Consider the following 23,822-nt stretch of genomic DNA (forward strand, 5'->3'; position numbering starts at 1 on the left):
AGGTGGCTGGTTAATTTTAATCCATCTAAAACCAAGCTTCTATCTTTCCATCATCAACGCTCTGATCCTCATCTGGCATCAGTTGAAATAAATGGCTCTCGTTTTGGGGAGGCTCCATGTTTTGACAAGCCGTAGAAAATTAAGTTTTAAAGAAAAAAAAAGAGAAGAAAAAAAAATTGTTTGGAGCATCTGAAAACAGGTACAAATTTTTCAGATACCGATACCCCAAAAAGTTTAGACTTTTTTCTATTCTCAATTCAAATTTTAATTAATGTCTAAACATTTGGGGGTAGGTATTATATATGTTTCGAGATACAAAACTTATTTATAGATTTAAATAAAATATGTGGAAATTTCTCGAGAGCTCTTTTGGCTATCATATCTTCAGAAGAAAAATCGATAGCAAGGAAACACAATATCATTGATGAAATTAAAGAACACTAAAGGGAATTCAGAAGTGCCAAGAATTGAACAAAAAAAAACACCAATTAAAATAAATGATTTTAATCTGTGTATACAACGTTTAAAACTGACTAACATTGGCACAGTGAGGAAAAGAAAGAAAAAAAAAAGAGGGAAGGAGTCAAAGTTCCTCAAAGAGAAATATGACTTGCATAAATATCAACGCAAAAACTGACTCCTCCTTGCAAAAAACGGTCTAGTTGACCAGCACAGAATTAATCTTTTTGGCCAATGTTTAGATATTTTTCATCCGAGAGATCGATCTTTCTAATGATACCAATTTTGTCACAGTCTGATGAGTCTGTGAACAGTTTTTGGCAGACATACAAAGACAAACACACATTTTCCCTTTCATATAATAGATGCCTACAAATTGCCATTAATCATCTAAATATGATTTTCTTTATAAAAATAAAATTACTTGATCAATTTACATAATTTTTGGAATATGATATTTTCGTTTTGTTACAGGTGCATACATGATACAGATTTTTCTTTTATTTCTAATATAGGGGAAATTCTGTGCAAGAACACAATTTTCTTACCATTTTTAACTTCATCTTTCTGTCTTTTCGATATTGCAGAATACATCTGGGCTCAGCATGTTAATGGGGAAATGGTAATTTTTTCACCGGAAGCCCGTCACTTTAAGATGGTCCCTCAGCCGTCCTTCACCAATCATTTCAACTGTATCAGTGCGTCACACGATTCATTATGGGGTCTCACTGCAACTGGGACCATCTACGTCCGCAATGCTGTACGTAACTGTTGCCCCGAAGGTGTCAATTGGGTACGTTTGGACCTGGAGCAGCTCGGTAAGTCAGTTGGTATTTCTTCATGTATGGGAGGGAGGCGGGGAGGGGGGGTCATTTTTGTTAATGGATTTGATCGTGACCTATGGAATCGGCTGTCGAGTCTGTGTTCTGCTGCACGCTAATTATTTTTGTTTGTTATTTAACCTGGAGTTCAATTTTTAACTTAGAATCTTTGATAAAAGTTACTCTTTGATAAATTTCCGCCTTTTCTAGCGGCAACTCTGTATTTGCTAAGCTCATTTATTTTTTACAAAGAAGTCACCACGACCCAAAGCCCACTCGAGGATATGGAAAAGATTTGAATCAGCATTATTTTACAAACTTAAAACAACAAAAGAACATTGACATCAGGTTTTGGTATTTAAAGTGTTGCGAGTGGCTTGGACTCCGGGGTAAGCAACACCAAGCAATATCTTGTGTCTAATTTTCATGCAGTACAACTCAAAGGGTCAATAAATCATGTTGCAAGCTGTAAAGTTACTTCATACATCCCAAAGCCAAGCCTTCCTTGGTCTTCCTCCTGCCTTAGGTATCCGTGTGTTATTGTTTTTGGTCCCTCCAATGAAAATTCACCCTTGTCTGTTTGTCTGTCCGCACTTTTCTCAATAACTATGCCTTGGAATTTTTTGAAATTTTGCACAAACATGAAACATATTTTAATTTATTTTTATTTCAGACTATTATTTATTATTTTTATTTCAGACATCTTTATGCGTTGTTGTTTTTGATCTTTTATTGGTTTTGTTTATTCACAACGTTTCTGCCAACTATTCCTCTGGCTTTCGTCAGGTGGTAACCGCGACGGATAGGAACTTTGAATCTCCTAACTGCATTCTCAGCCATCACTGCCATCCGTAGTTGTTGTCGTCTCACCACATTTTTGGCCAATTAACCTCTGGCATGCTTTGGGTGGGATTGAAACCGCTATCTTCAGACAATGTTCATCTGGAACTATAGAGATTCAATGTCTCTATCAACTGCGCCACGAGCCCCGAAGGGCGATCAAGGTTGGATTCTTTGATCTTATAAATCCACGTTTATTTATCTGATCTTCTATAGTCGTGTCCGTACCGATTGGTATATATATATATATATATATATATATATATATATATATATATATATATATATATATATTATTCCTTAATTGGAATTCATTTTTGAGATGAGCATTATATATATATTTATTTTTATTTCGGACTATTATTCTCATCTTTATTAGTTGTTGTTTTTCATCTTTTATTGGGCTGAGAATGCAGTTAGGAGATTCGAAGTTCCTATCTGTCGCGGTTACCACCTGACGAAGGCCAGAGGAATAGTTGGCCAAAACGTTGTGAATAAACAAACCAATAAAAGATAAAAAACAACAACTAATAAAGATGAGAATAATAGTATGAAATAAAAATAAATTAATATATAATGCTCATCTCAAAAATGAATTCCAATTAAGGAATAATATATATATATATTAAACATATTAGTAAAAAAAAAAAAAACGTAACAAAACAGATTTTCCAGGAAAATTCCAGTTGCCCCTCCCTAGGGGAGCCTTTCAGGTTCTTATATACTAGCATTTCAGCCTGGCGTCGCCTGCGTGTTTGGAGGTGTATGCTGAGCAAAAAAAAAAAAAGCGGTCAATATTTTTAACTTTGACCCCTATTATGACCCCCTTAACATTTATTGTTTTGGGCTCAAATCAAGTTATTAAGTTAGATCCATGTCCAAGGAACCTATATCTAAAATCTCAAGTGTGTAGACCCAAAATTGGCAGAGGAGTTTGGTAGAGTTCTCAAAGGTCAAATCGTTGAACTTTGACCCCTTAACAGCCAAATCTCTGGCCGAAAACGGATTACAAAGATTTTCCCAAATCTCAAGTCTGTAGACTGAAAATTGACAGTTATTGCGTAGGAAAATGTACACACACACATACACATGTTCACTTTTATATATATATAATAGATATATACAGTATTGATTTCAAAAGTCTAAGAAAAAAAATGATTTGGGTGTCATCAACTAGGATCAAAACCAAAACATTTAGCGCTTCAGCTGCATTCCCTACTGTTTGAGCTATCGACAGATAGATTAGAAAGATGTAAAATTAAACCACTTCAAGCTATGAATGAATTTGTGCATGTGCAAAAATAAGAAATATGTCGGCAAGTTGAAATGAACATTTTGCATTTAAACTTGCTGACAAATTTCTGTACGTGTTATTCATCCGTCCAAACAAAAATTTTACTTGTTATAAACCATCCTTAGTGTATAGTTAGTTTTTTTCCTTTTAATTTCAGTGTTATGTAACCAGTAGGTTAAGAATTTATCTGTTAAATATTTACACACACATACATACGTCTACGGTTTTATTTTAGATAGATTTCTTCTGCTTTGGATAGGGGCAGACAACTCAACATTTTTCAAGGAGGAGTTATTTCCCTTAGGTCAGACTTTATAGGAAATCATCATCGGTGCTTTTCTGTTTCATATCGTCTCTTTTTATATGACCTGTTGCACCTGACTTTGCTAAAAAATTTTATTTATTTAACATAAACTTCAATGATTAATGGGGGCTGGTCCAGATCTCTCCCCTCTCCTATGAAAAAGCAAATGTACTTACCTGTGATAGAAGGAAAATGTCATACACCAAAAATGAGATAAATTGATCAAGTAGTTGTATTTTTACAAAGAAAATTATTTTTAAGTGAATTTTTTCTCCTGGCCCTAATGCTAATACCCCTTCCCATGTTAAGAATGGCTTTCTAAACTCTAACAAAATTTTGAATTATTTGAAGTTATCTCCTCTGTTCCTTCAGGCGCTTTTCAAAATGACATTGCGAGATAATTGTTTGTGGTTTAGCCGTAACATTTGTGTTTTTTATTTAAAAAGCTATTTGATCAATTTCTGTGATTTTCTGTTTTTTGTTGTTTTTTGTTTTGTTTTATTGTTTTTCTTTTCTTTTTTCTCTTTTTTTGTTTTTTTTTTAATTGTTTTTCCTTTTTTTCTTTTTTGTTTGTTTTTTGTTGTTTTTCTTTTTGTTTGTTTTTCTTATTGCTTTTCTGTTTTTCTTTTTTTTGATTGGGGGAGTTCTGAAAAAGCACCAATTAATGTTTTCTTGACAGAAGGACAAGCATTCTGTATTAAAATGTTAAGATGTTTTTGTTTGTAATTTTTTTTTTTTTTTGCATATTTTTGTTTTGATATTGCATGTTGAAGAATACTTGTCCTAGGACAAGTACAATTAATTTGTTTAATGGAAAACTTTTGTAACAATTTTATGTCCAAAGACTTCTTTGGAGGTATTATAAAGGCTATTTAAGGGGCATAATATGGGCATAATATTTGAAAATTAATATTTCAGATTTGCATTAAATTTGATCTATTTAATAGGGGCGTAACATTTTATTTTATTTTTATTTTTTACTTATAAAGGCCCAAAGACCACTCGAGGATAAGAGTTGATGAGTGTAATCTGTGTTTTTTGGGGGAGTTTTTTTTTTTTTTTTTTTTTTTTTACATATTTGTATATTTTTGTTTTGATTTTGCATATTGAAGAATACGTTTCCTAGGACAGGTACAATTCGTTGAACAGAAGTTTTGTATCAAGACTTGTTTTGGTGTATTTTAAAGGATATTTGGGATATAATATGGACATGACATTTTTTTTTTTTTTTTACATAAGTCACCACTTATCGAGGTCTAGAGACCACTCGAGGATAAGGGTTAATGAGTGTATAGCAGTCACTGAGACAATAGCATATTAATAGTTTGTGATGAGGGGAGGATCAACAAGAACTTATTTACATTGGATTTATAGACCACCATATTGTAATCAGCTGGAAAATTGTCTCAAATTTACATTAAATTTAATATTTTTCATTTTTTTATGTGGGTTTATATTTTTTTTTTTTTGAGAATTGGACTAATGTTATGTTTTCGATTTGCAGGCAATATTTTTTTCACCCACCTCTCCTGTGGCAGTGACTGCGTGTGGGCTGTGGATAACAATGGTGACGTCTACCATAAATTTGGTGTTCTGCCCCCATCCGATAAACTATTTACACCCGTCTGGCTTCAAGTTGATCAAGAACCTTCGGGAATCTGTTTCACTCATGTGGTGGCTGGTCCAGAGAATTGGATGGTAAGGTTTCACGTTTGTGTATTTATACCACACATACTATGAAGGGTTTAGCATTGCAACGTAAGAAACATCTCCAATAACGAAAGATCGAAATCATCAAATTCAGTTCGGAATTTTGTCTGGTGATTTTTAGACTTTGACTTCCATGCCATAACGAATAAAGTATGAAGTAAAATTCAGTTCTAAATGACACTCTTCTGGAGGTTGAAGGTTCAATCCTCAGTGCAAGCGATACTAAGAATATAATTGTGAAGTACTTGTCTACCCGGTCATTGTTGATGGAATAAGAGCATACCCCATTCGCGGATTAAATATTGGGTGGCGTTCAAAATTCTATCCAGATTTCGAAGTTCGACAGAAGGATTATTGCGTTCGATAAGACACACCAGAAGGTCGGATGTTACATCGGCTGAAATGCTGTGAAAAGAACACTTAAGATGAGAACTGTAGTCCGATTAAACCAAGAAATCTAAATTATCAAGCCTCATCACAAAAATTCCGAAAAAAAAAAAAAAAAAGCTTTATATATTTAAGGTTTAGGCCATTATATAATGTGAGCAGGCATCTTGCTACTGAATTCCCCACAATTCATTGTCAGACGTGATCGCAAATAGTATCCCCTTACATCCAAGTGGCAATACGCCTTTTTTTTTTTTTTTTTTGAGGTGAGAAACAGTTTTAAAAAATGGTTTAAAGTTCAATTCTTAGAGTGATAATACTAAAAATCTGTTTCACTCATGCAGTGGTAGATCCGCAACAGCAACATGCAGAGAACTTTTTAGGGCAGGTACTCAAATAAAAAAAAAAAAAAAAAAAACTAACGTTAAGGCGCAGGCCTATAATACATTCCTCTGAAAAGAGTATTTTGAAAACAAGAGTAAAAGGGGCAGGTACTTGAGCACTCCTAGCATCACCCTCTTCCTCTGCACATTCCTGATCCGGTGAATTGGATGTTTGTGTTTCTATATCACACTTTCTATGAAGGGTTTAGGGTCGCAACGTAAGAAACATCCCCAATAACAAAACATCACGATCATTGTGTTAAGTTTGATTACGACTAAATAAAATTTGATTCGAAGTTCCACTCTTCTGGAGGTTGAAGGTTCAATTCTCAGTGCGGGCAGCACTCAGAATGCAACCGGGAATTACTTAAGACTCCTCTACCCGGTCGTGGCTGACAGAATGAACGCATGCTACCCCTATCGAGGGAAGGTCGGAAGTTACATCAGCCAAAGATGAGAACAATAGTTTGAAGAAAATTGACATCTAAAAAGTCCGGAAATATAACGTTTTTTTAGAAATTGACTTCCAAACTAACCACTTTCTAGTTAGGTCTTTCCAGCCAATGTGTATTGCATGTCAGGTTCCGCTGACAACAAAACATTTTCTTACTCAATGCATTGATTTTCTGCCTATAAGATGAAAATATTACAAAGACAGCTATATAAAAGAACTTTTTGAAAACATAAAAGTCGAACACATAATTGATTACCTTAAAGAAATTGGTATATATACAAAAATATAGATTTTCATATACATGTGAATAAACAAGACAATTTAATACAAATCGATACAGATTAGTGTTTCTAAACTAATCCTTTGCACATTTAATATACATAAGTATAATTAAATAAAATTTTACTTTCTTATACAAATTAACACAAATGTAACTACACCTTAGTAGTAAATATTTACTAATACAAATTTAACACACGTAATGCAAATTTATTTTAGATATTTTTACGCAAATATAACCCTTTTATACAATTTTACACAAATGCAACTACACCTAAGTAATAAATATTTATTACAAATTTACACGCACATAACGCAAATTCATTTTAAATATTTTTACCTATTTACTTGCAAATTTACTCGCATTTTAATACATTTTATGCATTTATTTTTTTATTTTTGTATTAAAATGTTTACAAATTTAATCAAATTTTAGTGCAAACTATACTTCAGCTATAAATATATTTATTCAAATAATTTTGTTTTAAAAAAAAAATATATTTAAACATTAAACCACGATTCGGCATCAAATAACCCAACAAGGGTGGACATGCCGTTAAACACAAAAAAAAAAAAAGAAAGAAAGAAATCTAGTTAGGTCTTTATTTTTCTCTCTCTCTCTCTCTCTCTCCTCTCTCTCTCTCAATCCCATCTTTATCACCTCCTCTCATGTTTACTTTGGTCTTCTCTGACTGTTGCATTGTCGGGAGTGTATATAAACAGTCTATTTAAGAATCTGTTTACTGTGTTAATGTGTTGTATGCTGGCTGTATATATAGTGCGAGTGTATATATTAGTGATGGGACGATTCCAGTATTTTTCTCCGATTCTGATTCTTTATAAATTTCTAAATATCTATATATCTATGAAAGTGAACGTGTCTGTGTGTCTATACACAATAACTCTGTCAATTTGAAGTCTACAGACTCGAAATTTGATATACAGGGTACTGAGATTTGGAAAAATCGATGTGATTGGTTTTCGGCCAGAAATTTGGCGATTAAGGGTCAAAGTTCAACAATTTGACTTTTGAGAACTCTACCAAACTCCTCCGACAATTTTGGGTCTATACACTTGAAATTTTAGATATAGGTTCCTTGGACATGGATCTAACTTAATAACTTGATTTGAGCCCAAAATGATAAATTTTAAGGGGTCATAATAGGGGTCAAAGTTTAAAAAATTGACCGCTTTTTTTTTTTTTTTTGCTCAACATACACCTCCAAATACCCGGGCAACGCCGGGCACCCATGCTAGTTTAACTATAAAATGGTTAATATTGTTCCAATTACAGTAAAAACACATCTTAAATGTGTGTATATTTTCTCAAATGTAAAAACACACTTGTGAGGTGGGTGATCCAAAGGTTTTACTTTTACTTTTTAGTTTAAATCAATAAATATTTACTATTTTATCATTACTACCAGGAATTGTGGGATATTTTTCTTAAACTGAAATCAAATAAAAAAAGATCAAGAAATCGTTTTTGGCATTAGGAAATAGGCACAAATTTTTCTGATTCCGATACCGATTTTGATCCACGAAAAAGCTCTGATTCTCGATTCTGATTTTGATTAGTCATCCAAACACTAGTCTATATATAATATATATATATATGTATATGTATATTCGTGTATCTATGATTGTCTATATAATTATTTATGCATATATTTATAACAATGTCTCCATTGATTGCCTAGTAGATATTTGTCTGCTGTCCACCGCAGCAAAGTGTGACACAAGGTCGGAAAGTGGAGAATAGGCAAGCTCCCCTAAAGGAGGGGCACTCTTGCCTCAATAAAAATTGCCTGGGCATCCCCATCAGCATTCTCCAGTCAGGGCGCCTCAGGCGACAAGCAATAAACTTGCCCCACCCGAAAGATGTTTTCCTCTAAAAATTACTGGATTCAGCATTAAATAAGCCGAAAGGGGTTGATATGCCATAAAACAAAACAACCAAACCAAAAACACTATGAATAAATATTTGAAGATGTAAAAAATTTTGAAGCATTAAAACTTTTTCCAAAATTACTAAATTCGACATAAAATAAATTGAAAAGGTTTGATATACTACAAAAAATAATCAAACTAAAATCTTAATGATATTTTGTTTGGTAATTGTTTTCTGAATGTTTACGTTTTTTATTTTATTTTATCTTTTTACAATCGTATTTTCCACTTTTTTTTTTTTTTTTTTTTTTATAAAGGTTTGGGCTATTGACAATAAGAAACAAGTTTATATGCGAGAAGGCATCTCTGAAAAATTATCAATCGGTACAAAATGGTGTCAAATAACAGGTAAGATATGTGTGTGTGTGTGTGTGTGTGGATAAAGAAAAAAAAACGCTGACATAACATGTTCCAAAAGTAATGCCTCCTATTTTTAATTCTGCCCAAATCGATCAGATAAAATTGCAAATTGCATTGTTATGATGACTGAGCATTCAATTATATATTATTTTTTTTTTTTATTTTTTTTTAAATCCTATGAGATGATGCTTCATAATTTGTCTATTAACTTTTGGTGGACTGTTGTCTGAAGATAGCAGTTTCAATCCTGCCCAAAGCAGGCCAAAACCTGGTGAGACAACAGTAACAACTATGGAAGGCAGTAATTACTGGGGATACAGTTAAGAGACTCAGCATTCCTATCTCATCACAGTTAACTGCCTGAAGAAGGTCAGAGGATGAGTTGGCTGAAACATAGTGAAACAAGGCTCTGCAGGGCTCGTGGCACAGTAGATAGAAGTGTTGAGTTTCTACAGTTCCAGGTGAGCATTGTCTGAAGATGGCGGTTTCAATCCTACCCAAAGTAGGCCAGAGGATTAGTTGGCCAAAACGTAGTGAGACAACAACTATGGAAGGCAGTAATTATTCGGGATACAGTTACAAGACTCAGCATTCCTATCCCATCGCGGTTAACCACCTGAAAAAGGCCAGAAGAATAGTTGTCCGAAACCTGACGAAACAACAATTATGAAGATGAGGATAACAGGACTCCACAAAAAAATAATTAATCCACAAATTATGCATTCACGATCTGAAAGTTTCATCTCTCTGTTGCAGGGTCCTGGATATGACCTTTAACTATATCCAGTGGTGAGGCCCCAGCTTGTGGGCTTTGGGGAGTGTGGAGCCACCCTTTAATTACCATTGCTCCCAGGTCCACTCTGACCCGGAGTGGTTGTACCTGTTAGGGTTCCAACTATGGGTTAAATAGAAACTGACTTGAAAACAACAAATATATTCTATTAAAAACTTTTTCTTCAAAATCTTTGGATTCGGCATTAAATAACCCGAAAAGGGTTGATATGCCGTAAAACAAAAGCAACGAAACAACCAACTCTGTTGCAGATATTAATGATGTGAGACTCTGAGAAAGCAACCCTTGTTATGGACCTGTGTCGGAAGTCAGAGATGTGTCATTAAATTCCTGGAAAAAATGTATTTAGAATGGTGGTGACTATGTAGAAAAATAAATTCTGGAACACAAAATGTTGCTCTTTTTAATCTTACTACTCCTGTCTTTGTAGCTCTTCAACTTTTTTGAGTTATAAAAAAAAAAAGAATAGGAGGCTTTACTTTTGGAATGACCCTCGTACAATCAAATTAACTTTATATTTTGTTTTTATTTAACAGGGTTGTTAGTTCACAGCTTTTTAGTAGAATTCTGCTGTTTTGTAATTCAGAAAAACTGAAATTCTGTTTAAAATTGCTTTTTTTTTTTTTTAATTTTTTTTTTTTTCCTAAAAAAAGAAAATAGATTGGTATCTCCTTGGTATCTCCTCCCCCACCTCTATCTCACCTAACCAAACGAAAGATTATGAATAAATATTTGAAGAGCATAAAACTTTTTACCAAAACGATCATATTCAGCATTAAATGATTGATATGCTGTAAAACAAACAAACCAAACCAAACGTTTCAAACAAATATGTAAAGAACTTGAGCATAAAATTGGCCTAGCCATTTTGGAGTCCATAGGGAACAAACTCACGCACACACAAAGTTCCTTTTATATAATAGTTAAGATAGAGATTATAAACAATGAAAGTTGTTAATTTTAAATCTACTAAAACTTATGAACATTTTATCTATATCAAATCTCTTGTTATTTATTTAATCCTAAAAGGTACAATCTTGCATAGTGTTTTTGAGTTTTAATATTTCGCATAAAGTTTTGCGTTACCTTTCGAAAAGAAAAAAAAAGACAACCATAAAACATCAAATACTTTCCGCATGAAAAACTTATTTAAATTATTTAACGAATGTAATGCCAAGGGCAGGTAAGGCACATTTATTTTCTTGACGGGATTTCAAAGTTATCAGTAGGGCTATGACAACAGCATATTCTTTTCATTGTTTTCACTCTCGAGTGAGTATCCGTTGATATCTTATATGTTTTTATATAGGGTGATGTGGGTCTCGGTTAATTAACTGTGTCTGTGTCGGATATATACTCGAGAGTCAAAACAATGAAAGGAATATGCTGTTGGCATAGCCCTAGTTATCAGACGTAGTTCAACCAGATGTCCCATGACCTTAATAAACACCGACACCATGGCTACCAGCCGCTTCTCCTAGTAGCAATTGCACAGATTTCTATCACAGTCACACTCAAATGTAAGTAATATTTTAAACCCTCTTTCATCTGCTTTCTTTTCAGGGACCCCTGCGAACCAACTCAGCATCAGTAAATTAACTGTCTGGGCCCTCAACCCTGAAGGGGAAATTTTGCATCGCCTTGGAGTCTCATTGGCCAATAGAGGTGGCGATTACTGGAAGAAAATTCCAGGCATTTTTACTTATTTATCAGGTAATTCTTTTCTTTTTATTATTTGAATAATTCGGACTACTTAGCTCATCTTGGATGTTATTTTTATGTTTCGGCCGAAGTAACCTCCAACTTTCTTATGGTTACCCTCTAATTTGCTAACATGAAAGGTGAACTTAGGAGAATTTTTACCCCAAATTAAATATATCTATATATATAAAAGCGAAAATGTATGTATGTATGCTTTTCCTCAATGTCCACAAAAGGCTTCTTTCAGAGAAGCGCTCGCTCGGTTCACAACTTCTTAAAACTTTTTATATCATCTATAAATTGTAATATCTCACAGTTAACCACGGAGCTTGCCTGTCTATTTAATTTTGACTTTCAAACGTTAATTATTCGACATTTCCCGCATCGGCACGCGTTACATTCGGTTTTCGGTATAAAAAAAGCGAAACTCGACTGCAATCACTGGCTGAAAGTCAGTGGTCTCTAGAGAGCTAAGTAACGTTTGGTCAATGTTGACTTCGTCATATCAGACGGTAGCTTTCATTTCGAGACGAGACGCTCCCCCTAATAAACAGGGAGCGGGTTTTTAAAAACAAACAAACCAATTTATTGACCTCATTAAAAACTGTCCCGCACAAAATGCTAACTGCTGAATAGCTATCGCCGTCATCTCAATCAAAAACGTGCACCTGTTTTTTTTTCACACTTTACTATTTTCCAACTGCGCGTCATCAAGGCTTCGTTTTTTTTTCACGGGCACCTGTTTTTTTTTCACATTTCGGGTTTTTTTCACACACACCTACAAACACCCGGGCAACGCTGGGTACCCCTCGCTAGTATATCTATAAAAGTGAAATTGTCTTTCTACGTGTGTGTACATTTTCCTACCAAACTACTCTGTCAATTTTCAGTCTACAGACTCGAGATTTGACATAAAGAGTATTGAGATTTGAAAAAATATTTTAAATCAGTTTGGGGCCAGAAATTTGTCTGTCAAGGGGTCAAAGTTCAATAATTTGACCTTTGAAAACTCTAGCAAATTCCTCCACCAATTTTGGGTCTAAACACTTGAAATTTTAGATGTAGGTCATTTGGACATGGATCAAACTTTTTAATTTAATTTGAGCCCAAAACAAATGTTAAGTGGTCAAAGTTTTTTTTTAAATTTGATATCTGCAGTCTCAGCCAATTTTTGGTCTAAACATTTGAAATTTTGCATAAAGTGTATTCAGACATAGGACAAGCTTTTTAATCATTTTTTGGCCGAAAATTTGGCTGCTAAAAGGTCAAAGTTGAAAGAGTTGACCTTTGCAGGCTCTACCAAACTCCTCCACCAGTTTTGGGTCTAAACACTTGAAATTTTAGATGTAGGTTACCTAGACATTAAGTCAAACTTTTTATATATATATATATATATATATATATATATATATATGCACATAAAGTTATGAACAGTACATAGGGCTCGACCAAAGCCAGGCTGAATTGCTAGTAATTAATAAAAATATACTTACAAACCAAAACATGTATTTTGAAGATGCAGTGAAAATACAACTCTCATTGCTATTTTAAATGAAAATTGCAGTTTTAAGAAAAGTTCCATTAACAGAGCTTTGCAAGAGCTTCCTGCTTGGAGAACACATTACCTTGGGACAGTTTATAGTTATATAGTTTATAGGACAGTTTATTTGAGCTGATTATAACTTCATCCTCACATTCAATGTAACATTCTTGTGATAAACTACTTCATAAGTCATTTCTGAATTTTTGAGATGAGATGTGAATGTTTGTATTATTTTCATTAATCGCACAATTATTCCCATCTTTGGTGTTATTAGCACAATGTTTTGGTCACTGTATCCTGCAACCTTCTTCGGGTGTTGAATAAATGTTTCCTTTTTTAAAAAAAATGTCTTAGTGACTCCTGAAGATTGAAATTTCTTTATGATCTACAGACCCATCTTCAACCCCATGGTTTGAATTCTTGCAATGCAGAGCTAACCCCTCTTTTTCTTAGTAGAGAAAAGGAAACATGTATTCAACACCCAAAGAAGGTCGCAGGATGCAGCGACCAAAACGTTGTGCTAATAACACCAAAGATGAGAATAATTGTTCGATTAATCAAAATAATACTTCATAAGTCATCACTTTGATCAATGTTAGTACTCCCATAGTGTTCCTCATCTTTAAGCTGATAATAATTCTATCTCATTAACTCTTATCTTCAAGTGGTTCTTTTAAGTCTGCTGCAAAGAATGTAAGCCCCTTCTATTACGCTAAAAAACTTCTCACATTTTGAGTGGAGAAAGATTCTTGTAATAGAACAAGGATCCAAAAAGAGATGACAAAAGAAATAACTATTTTGAAGAAAAGAAACTTATCCAATAACGAATATTAAATGTAGTTGTTTTGAGCAAAAATTGCTAGCATTACTCCAGTTAAAGAAGCTTTGAATTGTAAAGAATTCTAGGTAAAAAAATGAAAGAAAAAAAAATGGTAATATTAATCCAGTTAAAGAAGCTTTCAATTGTAAAGAATTCTAGGTAAAAAAAAAAAAAATGTTAATATTAATCCAGTTAAAGAAGCTTTGAATTGTAAAAAATTCTAGGTAAAAAAAAAAAAATGGTAATATTAATCCAGTTAAAGAAGCTAAAGAATTCTAGGTAAAAAAAAAAAAAAATGGTAATATTAATCCAGTTAAAGAAGCTAAAGAATCCTAGGTAAAAAAAAAAAAAAAAAAATGGTAATATTAATCCAGTTAAAGAAGCTAAAGAATTCTAGGTAAAAAAAAAAAAAATTTTAATATTAATCCAGTTAAAGAAGCTAAAGAATTCTAGGTAAAAAAAAAAAAAAATGGTAATATTAATCCAGTTAAAGAAGCTAAAGAATTCTAGGTAAAAAAAAAAAAAAATGGTAATATTAATCCAGTTAAAGAAGCTAAAGAATTCTAGGTAAAAAAAAAAAAAAAAAAAATGGTAATATTAATCCAGTTAAAGAAGCTAAAGAATTCTAGGTAAAAAAAAAAAAATTTTAATATTAATCCAGTTAAAGAAGCTAAAGAATTCTAGGTAAAAAAAAAAAAAAATGGTAATATTAATCCAGTTAAAGAAGCTAAAGAATTCTAGGTAAAAAAAAAAAAAAATGGTAATATTAATCCAGTTAAAGAAGCTAAAGAATCCTAGGTAAAAAAAAAAAAAAAAAAAATGGTAATATTAATCCAGTTAAAGAAGCTAAAGAATTCTAGGTAAAAAAAAAAAAATTTTTAATATTAATCCAGTTAAAGAAGCTAAAGAATTCTAGGTAAAAAAAAAAAAAAATGGTAATATTAATCCAGTTAAAGAAGCTAAAGAATTCTAGGTAAAAAAAAAAAAAAATGGTAATATTAATCCAGTTAAAGAAGCTAAAGAATCCTAGGTAAAAAAAAAAAAAAAAAAAATGGTAATATTAATCCAGTTAAAGAAGCTAAAGAATTCTAGGTAAAAAAAAAAAAAAATGGTAATATTAATCCAGTTAAAGAAGCTAAAGAATTCTAGGTAAAAAAAAAAAAAAAAAATGGTAATATTAATCCAGTTAAAGAAGCTAAAGAATTCTAGGTAAAAAAAAAAAAAATTTTAATATTAATCCAGTTAAAGAAGCTAAAGAATTCTAGGTAAAAAAAAAAAAAAATGGTAATATTAATCCAGTTAAAGAAGCTAAAGAATTCTAGGTAAAAAAAAAAAAAAATGGTAATATTAATCCAGTTAAAGAAGCTAAAGAATCCTAGGTAAAAAAAAAAAAAAAAAAAATGGTAATATTAATCCAGTTAAAGAAGCTAAAGAATTCTAGGTAAAAAAAAAAAAAATTTTAATATTAATCCAGTTAAAGAAGCTAAAGAATTCTAGGTAAAAAAAAAAAAAATGGTAATATTCATCCAGTTAAAGAAGTTAAAGAATTCTAGGTAAAAAAATGAAAAAAAAAAAAATGGTAATATTAATCCAGGTAAAGAAGCTTTGAATTGTAAAAAATTCTAGATAAAAAAAAAAAATGGTAATATTAATCCAGTTAAAGAAGCTAAAAAATTATAGGTAAAAAAAAAAAAAAAAATGGTAATATTAATCCAGTTTAAGAAGCTAAAGAATTCTAGGTAAAAAAAAAAAAAAAATGTTAATATTAATCCAGTTAAAGAAGCTAAAGAATTCTAGGTAAAAAAAAAAAAAAAAAAAAAAAAAATGGTAATATTAATCCAGTTAAAGAAGCTAAAGAACTCTAGGTAAAAAAAATAAAAAAATGTTAATATTAATCCAGTTAAAGAAGCTAAAGAATTCTAGGTAAAAAAAAAAAAAAAATGGTAATATTAATCCAGTTAAAGAAGCTAAAGAATTCTAGGTAAAAAAAAAAAAAAAAAAAAAAATGGTAATATTAATCCTGTTAAAGAAGCTAAAGAATTCTAGGTGAAAAAAAAAAAAAAATGTTAATATTAATCCAGTTAAAGAAGCTAAAGAATTCTAGGTAAAAAAAAAAAAAAAAATGGTAATATTAATCCAGTTAAAGAAGCTAAAGAATTCTAGGTAAAAAAAAAAAAAAAGAAAAATGGTATTATTAATCCAGTTAAAGAAGCTAAAGAATTCTAGGTAAAAAAAAAAAAAAAAAATGGTAATATTAATCCAGTTAAAGAAGCTAAAGAATTCTAGGTAAAAAAAAAAAAAAAAATGGTAATATTAATCCAGTTAAAGAAGCTAAAGAATTCTAGGTAAAAAAAAAAAAAAAATGGTAATATTAATCCAGTTAAAGAAGCTAAAGAATTCTAGGTAAAAAAAAAAAAAAATGGTAATATAAATCCAGTTAAAGAAGCTAAAGAATTCTAGGTAAAAAAAAAAAAAAAAAAAAAAAAATGGTAATATTAATCCAGTTAAAGAAGCTAAAGAATTCTAGGTAAAAAAAAAAAAAAATGGTAATATTAATCCAGTTAAAGAAGCTAAAGAATTCTAGGTAAAAAAAATGAAAAAAACTGGTAATATTAATCCAGTTAAAGAAGCTTTGAATTGTAAAAAATTCTAGGTAAAAAAAAAAAATGGTAATATTAATCCAGTTAAAGAAGCTAAAGAATTCTAGGTAAAAAAAAAAAAAAATGGTAATATTAATCCAGTTAAAGAAGCTAAAGAATCCTAGGTAAAAAAAAAAAAAAAAAAAATGGTAATATTAATCCAGTTAAAGAAGCTAAAGAATTCTAGGTAAAAAAAAAAAAAAATGGTAATATTAATCCAGTTAAAGAAGCTAAAGAATTCTAGGTAAAAAAAAAAAAAAAAAAAAAAATGGTAATATTAATCCAGTTAAAGAAGCTAAAGAATTCTAGGTAAAAAAAAAAAAAAATGGTAATATTAATCCAGTTAAAGAAGCTAAAGAATCCTAGGTAAAAAAAAAAAAAAAAAAAATGGTAATATTAATCCAGTTAAAGAAGCTAAAGAATTCTAGGTAAAAAAAAAAAAATTTTTAATATTAATCCAGTTAAAGAAGCTAAAGAATTCTAGGTAAAAAAAAAAAAAAATGGTAATATTAATCCAGTTAAAGAAGCTAAAGAATTCTAGGTAAAAAAAAAAAAAAAAAAAATGGTAATATTAATCCAGTTAAAGAAGCTAAAGAATTCTAGGTAAAAAAAATGAAAAAAAATTGTAATATTAATCCAGTTAAAGAAGCTAAAAAATTCTAGGTAAAAAAAAAAAAAAAATGGTAATATTAATCCAGTTAAAGAAGCTAAAGAATTCTAGGTAAAAAAAAAAAAAAATGGTAATATTAATCCAGTTAAAGAAGCTAAAGAATTCTAGGTAAAAAAAAAAAAATGTTAATATTAATCCAGTTAAAGAAGCTAAAGAATTCTAGGTAAAAAAAAAAAAAAAAAAAAATGGTAATATTAATCCAGTTAAAGAAGCTAAAGAACTCTAGGTAAAAAAAAAAAAAAAAAAAATGGTAATATTAATCCAGTTAAAGAAGCTAAAGAATTCTAGGTAAAAAAAAAAAAAAAAAAAAAAAAAATGGTAATATTAATCCGGTTAAGATGAGAAGAACATCTTGTGTCAAAATGAAAAGCTTATGACTAAAGAAAGTTTAGAAAAGCCTTCCAAAGAAAAGTAACTGCACCACTCTATGTTCCAACGGTATCGCCCCAGCAACAAAATTTCTTCAACTATACTTTGTCCACATCTAAATGTTGAAGTTAGCAAGCTGTTAGAAGTTTTTTTTTTTTTGGACTGTGCAAAGTGCTGTCAGAAGTTATCTCCCTTGGACTGTAATTTTGATGATGGCTATTTTAAAAAAAGTGTTTTCAAACCTACTGTTTTTAGTATAATAAATCTGTCATGTGAACCATTCCCGCACGTGCATTCGTGAAACAGCAAACAGATAAAAATCTGACAACCCCTCCCCACATACCAATTTTTAATTTTTTACTTCTTAGCAACGTTTTTCCAAATGAAAACTTATTAAAAAGTTTTCCCTGTGTCTGAATACCGTATATACCAAATTTCAAGTCTGTAGATAAAAAATTTGTTTAGTATATAGGTTGAGAAGTGACCTCACACATGCAGACTCCTTCTCACTTCTATAGATATATTAGATAAAAGTGAGAGTGTGTGTGTGAGGACAAATCTCAACCTATATACTCAACAGAGTTTTGATCTACAGACTTGAAATTTTTTATATAGGGTATTTAGATATGTGGAAAACTTTTTGATGGATTTTCATCCAGAAAAAAAGGGGTTGGTAAGGGATTAAAATTGATAAATTGGTATGTGGCGGTCGTCGGATTTTTATCTGTTTGTCAACTGTTTAACAAATGCACATGCATGAATCATTCACATGACAGATTACCTATGTTAAGAATAAGTAGGTTTTGAAACACTTTTTAAATATCGTGGCAAGCTGGCCTAATAGTTATCGTACTTGACTCACTGTCTTTAGTTTTGATTTCAGATTGAGTATTGTTTTTAATTTTTACTTACAAGAAACAAGAAGTGAATTGTTTGCAAAAATAATACTCATGTGCGTCTCAGTTTTTTTTCCGTTTTTCTTTTCTTATTCTTTTTTTTTTTAAGGAATCCGTGTACATTTACTTGTGTTATATAGAGCACTGCTGGGGTACGCTAAGTAATCTGAATGGGTGTTATGATCGTTTTAGATGTCTAGAAAATATGTATCAAGACAAAAGATATTTTTAGGATAAAAAATGTATCGGGAACATTAACGTAGGAATGTTAAAACAAACAAGAACGTTAGAACATAAACAATGGAGATGATTTTAGTGGTGGCATCAGGTGATCTTAATGTTACGTGAGTATATGATATAATTAGGTAGATTTTTCAGTTTAGTTTTAGAGTTTGGAGTCAGATGGGAAAAGTCGGACAAGTTAACACAAAAGATATCGTCTCCATGTTTTCGAAGCTGTGAGAAACACGACTTTAGCATAATGTAGAAATTTACGTCATGCAGCTCCGATGGGAAGTCAGGAATGAAGTTATATAAAATATATATCCCCTATCGTTGTTTGGTTTTCTTTGGAGAGATGAACTTAAATAATGAGAAGAGACGTCAGTTCTTTGCCTGTGCGCTACAAAAACCGAATATTAATGAATTGTTTTATTATATGTGAAATACCCACACTCATGCATACAACAATAGAAGAACAGTTTAACCACTAGACGTTGCACATTGTATATATCACAACATTAAAGAGACTGTTTATATACCGCCCAACTATACAACACTTATTGACATATGCGCGAACCTTTTCTAGTCTCACACAAAAACACGCGTTCACATTTCAAGCTATATTACTTGTCATATACATACGCGCACACAAACATACGCGCCCACGTCCACACACGTACATATATTCACGTTCGCGTACATACACTCACATTCACGTGTATATACACACACGCTAACGTATGCACATGTACACACACATGGACAACGTCACTTCCTCTTTCAAAGGAAATCCACACATGCGCAAAAGACCACCGGAAACAAGTATAAAAGCAAACTGTCTACAGACTGGGTGGTCTACAGACCAACAGCGTGCCTTTTCGGCATGCGCGCCTCACACCACTTGCTACTATGTGGGACAAAAAGCTAACAGACCGTACGTACACTTTATACGCTTTCTCTCTCCATGAACTGGATTGACATTCTCACTCTATCTCCCCTTCGGCTTTGGTCCATCAACACAGACATGTGCGCGACTCTCTACTGAGCTTAACCCTCTCTTTCTACAGTCCGGCTTGTCACTTCGTGTTTCTCTATTGCATTCCCCCTTTCCTTCCACGCGCGTAGTCGTCAACGGCCGAATGAACACGTGTACACCCAAGACTTTCATTTCTCAACAGAAAATAAACGACATGTTTATTTTATTCCAGCATTTAAGTTCTTTGTTTCCTTCATTCAATTCGTTTCATTATTTTTTCTTGTAGCGAGTTAAGGTATTCATATCCTGGCCCGCAATACATATCCCTATTTACTCGCTTTCCCACAAGGACAAACTTAGATACAAGGTCAGTTTTTAGGATGCGGAGAAAATCAAGCCCCCAAAGATGATGCACTCTGCATTGCGAGAAGAAAAATAAGAACTGCCTGAGTCAAGAAGGATTTCTCTTTCATTGACTAAGGACGGAGCAAATGAAGTGTCGTGTCAAAACAGGTACTACACTTTGAAATATTTATTTGCACAAAATAAAAAAAATGTTTCATGATGAACAAATTAGGCACAAGGCCAATCAAAAGTGGGGAGGGGAAAAATGTTAGTCATTGTTATAAGGTGATTGTAATGAGAGAACAAAGGCCAAGATATATGATTAAGCACCGGAAGCTTTATTGACTGCAAGATTACATACAGAGCTGCATATGTTTCACGCATAGTTTCGTATTCAGTTGAAGCCATAGCTACGTACTTCATAACAGTCATCCTTAGTCACAAGTACTTAAAGTTGTCTATCTTACTCTTAACTAGAAATATCTTTCACCACAATACCACATTCACTTCAGAAGCTGTCCTACTTAAGTTAAACCCAAATTTGAAAAGGTTTTATTGAATTATCTGCAGTAATTACATTTCATTGGCTAGCCGAAGGGCCAATCAGTAAAACCTAATATAGTTATATGGAATAAGTCAGAGAGAGTTGCGACCTTTGTTGAAGTGAGTGTCCCTAATGATTGAGGTCTGAACAGAGCTGAATGGGAGAAACAGGCCAAATTTCAAGGTCTCATGTATGATATGAAAAGAAACTGGAATCTTAAAGAGATATCAATCATACCAGTTATTATAGGTGCCACAGGACTTATAAAGAAGAACCTGAAGTCCTACCTCACTAACATTCCTGGTGAACTAAGTGCAAAAGAGATCCAGACAATTGCACTTAAGAGAACAACGAGGATACTAAAAAGAGCTCTTGGTTGGTTTCAATAAAAAGCAGGGCAATGTTGGCAGTTGTATTGGCTGCCTCATACCCAGCATTACAATCTTCAAAGGAAAAAAAAAAATTTTTTTAAATAATAAAATAAATAAAATAAAACCAATTATGATGATTTATCATTTTTCTTCTTTTCCTATTTCCAGCCTCCCCATCAAACGAACTTTGGGCTATCAGCAAAGAACTTCAGCTGTACCGGCATCACACCAAATTCGTCTACCGCAAACGCCAGTCATCTGTGTCAGCAGCGACGGACCTTTTGGAAAATTCAACACTCGAAGAGGATTGGGAAATAGTGTGATACTTTTGTGTGTATGTGTGAGAGACATTGCGTGTATGTGCATGTGTTACGCTCCACATCATTTCCTTCCTACCTTAAAATTGTCAAACAAGCCCCCCACTCCCTCGCCTACATACTTATGTACTTATCCATGTAACCGACTGTGTGTAAAATATCCGTGAATATCGCCATCCTTTCCATTACGGATGGGAACATTTAAAAGAAAAAATATTCATATAGATCTCAACAGAGTTGCTCAGGCATTTTTTCTGTAGGCCAGAGTGTGCTTATCAAATCTATTTTCTTTTGCACTTGCATGGTGACCGACCCCAACCCGTGATCCAATTTGTAGAGAAGGGAGAAGATTTGTTAGTAAAGCTGCTGCGATTGTGATCATCCTACTGGTGTCGTTTGTTAGGAAGAAAAAGTTTTGTTTAGGATTAAAGGACATCTCTACAATTGAAATCAATTGGATTCAACAATTTCCATCGACGTGAAAATTTGGTCTGGAAAGAGTTATGAAAACAGAAATGTAAAACAGGTTTATTCCACCGACATATATGTACGATAGAAATAGAATTGAGTCTATAGGTTGTTGCTAGAGGCGAGGAAAGAGATGTAATGTCTTGTCGTGCTGACATCTTTTAAAGAGACTTTATAATTTACAGGCAAAAGGTTTGGCCAAAAATGAAAGTTGCCTTCCATGCAAGCAGTGTTCTTATCATATATATATATATATATCCTAACAAGAGTCAGAACTTTCAAGTGTGTTCTTACTGAACTTACTGTATTAATCACTCCGCGAGTAAGAACATGCAGGTGCAGAAGAAAATACATTGCAAAAATATGTAAGTCATACAGACGTGCATCTCCTGCAATAACAACTCCCCTCTCTCTCTTTCTCTCCGCCTCTCTTCTCTCTCTGTCTCTCTCTCTCTGCCTTTCTTCTCTCTCTCACTCTTCGCCTCTCTCTCACTCTTCGCCTCTCTCTCTCTCTCTCTCTCCCCGCCTCTCTTCTCTCTCTCTCTCTCTCCCCGCCTCTCTTCTCTCTCTCTCTCTCTCCCCGCCTCTCTTCTCTCTCTCTCCCCGCCTCTCTTCTCTCTCTCTCTCCCCGCCTCTCTTCTCTCTCTCTCTCTCTCCCCGCCTCTCTTCTCTCTCTCTCTCTCTCCCCGCCTCTCTTCTCTCTCTCTCTCTCCCCGCCTCTCTTCTCTCTCTCTCTCTCCCCGCCTCTCTTCTCTCTCTCTCCCTCTCCCCGCCTCTCTTCTCTCTCTCTCCCTCTCCCCACCTCTCTTCTCTCTCCCTCTCCCCACCTCTCTTCTCTCTCCCTCTCCCCACCTCTCTTCTCTCTCCCTCTCCCCACCTCTCTCCCTCTCCCCACCTCTCTCCCTCTCCCCACCTCTCTTCTCTCTCCCTCTCCCCACCTCTCTTCTCTCTCCCTCTCCCCACCTCTCTTCTCTCTCCCTCTCCCCACCTCTCTTCTCTCTCCCTCTCCCCACCTCTCTTCTCTCTCTCTCCCTCTCCCCACCTCTCTTCTCTCTCTCTCCCTCTCCCCACCTCTCTTCTCTCTCTCTCCCTCTCCCCACCTCTCTTCTCTCTCTCTCCCTCTCCCCACCTCTCTTCTCTCTCTCTCCCTCTCCCCACCTCTCTTCTCTCTCTCTCCCTCTCCCCACCTCTCTTCTCTCTCTCTCCCTCTCCCCACCTCTCTTCTCTCTCCCTCTCTCTCCCTCTCCCCACCTCTCTCTCTCCCTCTCCCCACCTCTCTTCTCTCTCCCTCTCCCCACCTCTCTTCTCTCTCCCTCTCCCCACCTCTCTTCTCTCTCCCTCTCCCCACCTCTCTTCTCTCTCCCTCTCCCCACCTCTCTTCTCTCTCTCCCCACCTCTCTTCTCTCCCTCCCCGCCTCTCTTCTTTTTGCCGCTCTTCTCTCTCTCTCCACCTCTCTCTCTCTCTCTCTCTCCACTTCTCTTTTCTCTCTTTCTCCTTTTTTCTCTCTCCTCTTTCACTTTTCTCTCTCTCCTCTTTCACTTTTCTCTCTCTCCTCTTTCACTTTTCTTCTCTTTCATCTCTCTCTCTCCCTTTTCTCTATCTCTCTTTCATGCATAAGGTTAACTTTTGAAGATGAATTCTTTACCTTTCAAAAATTGATAAAAAAAAAAAGTTGAGCTTGGATGACAAGAAAAGTAAATGTTAAAATGTCAAGTATAATTGCAAGGTTATTTGCTCCCTCCCTCCAAAAAAAAAAAAAAAAAAAAAAATGTCAAGTATAATTGCAAGGTTATTTGCTCCCTCCCTCCAAAAAAAAAAAAAAAAAAAAAATGTCATCAACTTATGAAATCATTAAAATGTAAATCCAAAAAATGATATTTCAAAGTTAAACCTCACACACTGACCT

At 33.3% G+C, this 23,822-nt stretch overlaps 1 protein-coding gene across 2 annotated transcripts in view; it reads left to right on the forward strand.

The window, feature by feature from the left end:
* The window catches only part of LOC145256251 (tectonin beta-propeller repeat-containing protein 2-like), a 168,058-nt gene extending 146,459 nt beyond the window's left edge, over positions 1-21,599 (forward strand). For both annotated transcript variants that reach the window (XM_080114907.1, XM_080114908.1), the window contains exons 13-17: positions 1,047-1,277; positions 5,223-5,416; positions 9,139-9,229; positions 11,598-11,747; positions 21,299-21,599. In XM_080114907.1, the coding sequence (XP_079971033.1) occupies positions 1,047-1,277; positions 5,223-5,416; positions 9,139-9,229; positions 11,598-11,747; positions 21,299-21,453 (821 nt within the window). In that variant the 3' untranslated portion in view covers positions 21,454-21,599. The remainder of the gene's footprint in view (positions 1-1,046; positions 1,278-5,222; positions 5,417-9,138; positions 9,230-11,597; positions 11,748-21,298) is intronic.
* Positions 21,600-23,822: the final 2,223 nt, after the last annotated feature.

Source organism: Euprymna scolopes, chromosome 32, assembly GCF_053919585.1.
Source record: "Euprymna scolopes isolate OS-2025 chromosome 32, ASM5391958v1, whole genome shotgun sequence".
Taxonomy (NCBI): Eukaryota; Metazoa; Mollusca; class Cephalopoda; order Sepiida; family Sepiolidae; genus Euprymna; species Euprymna scolopes.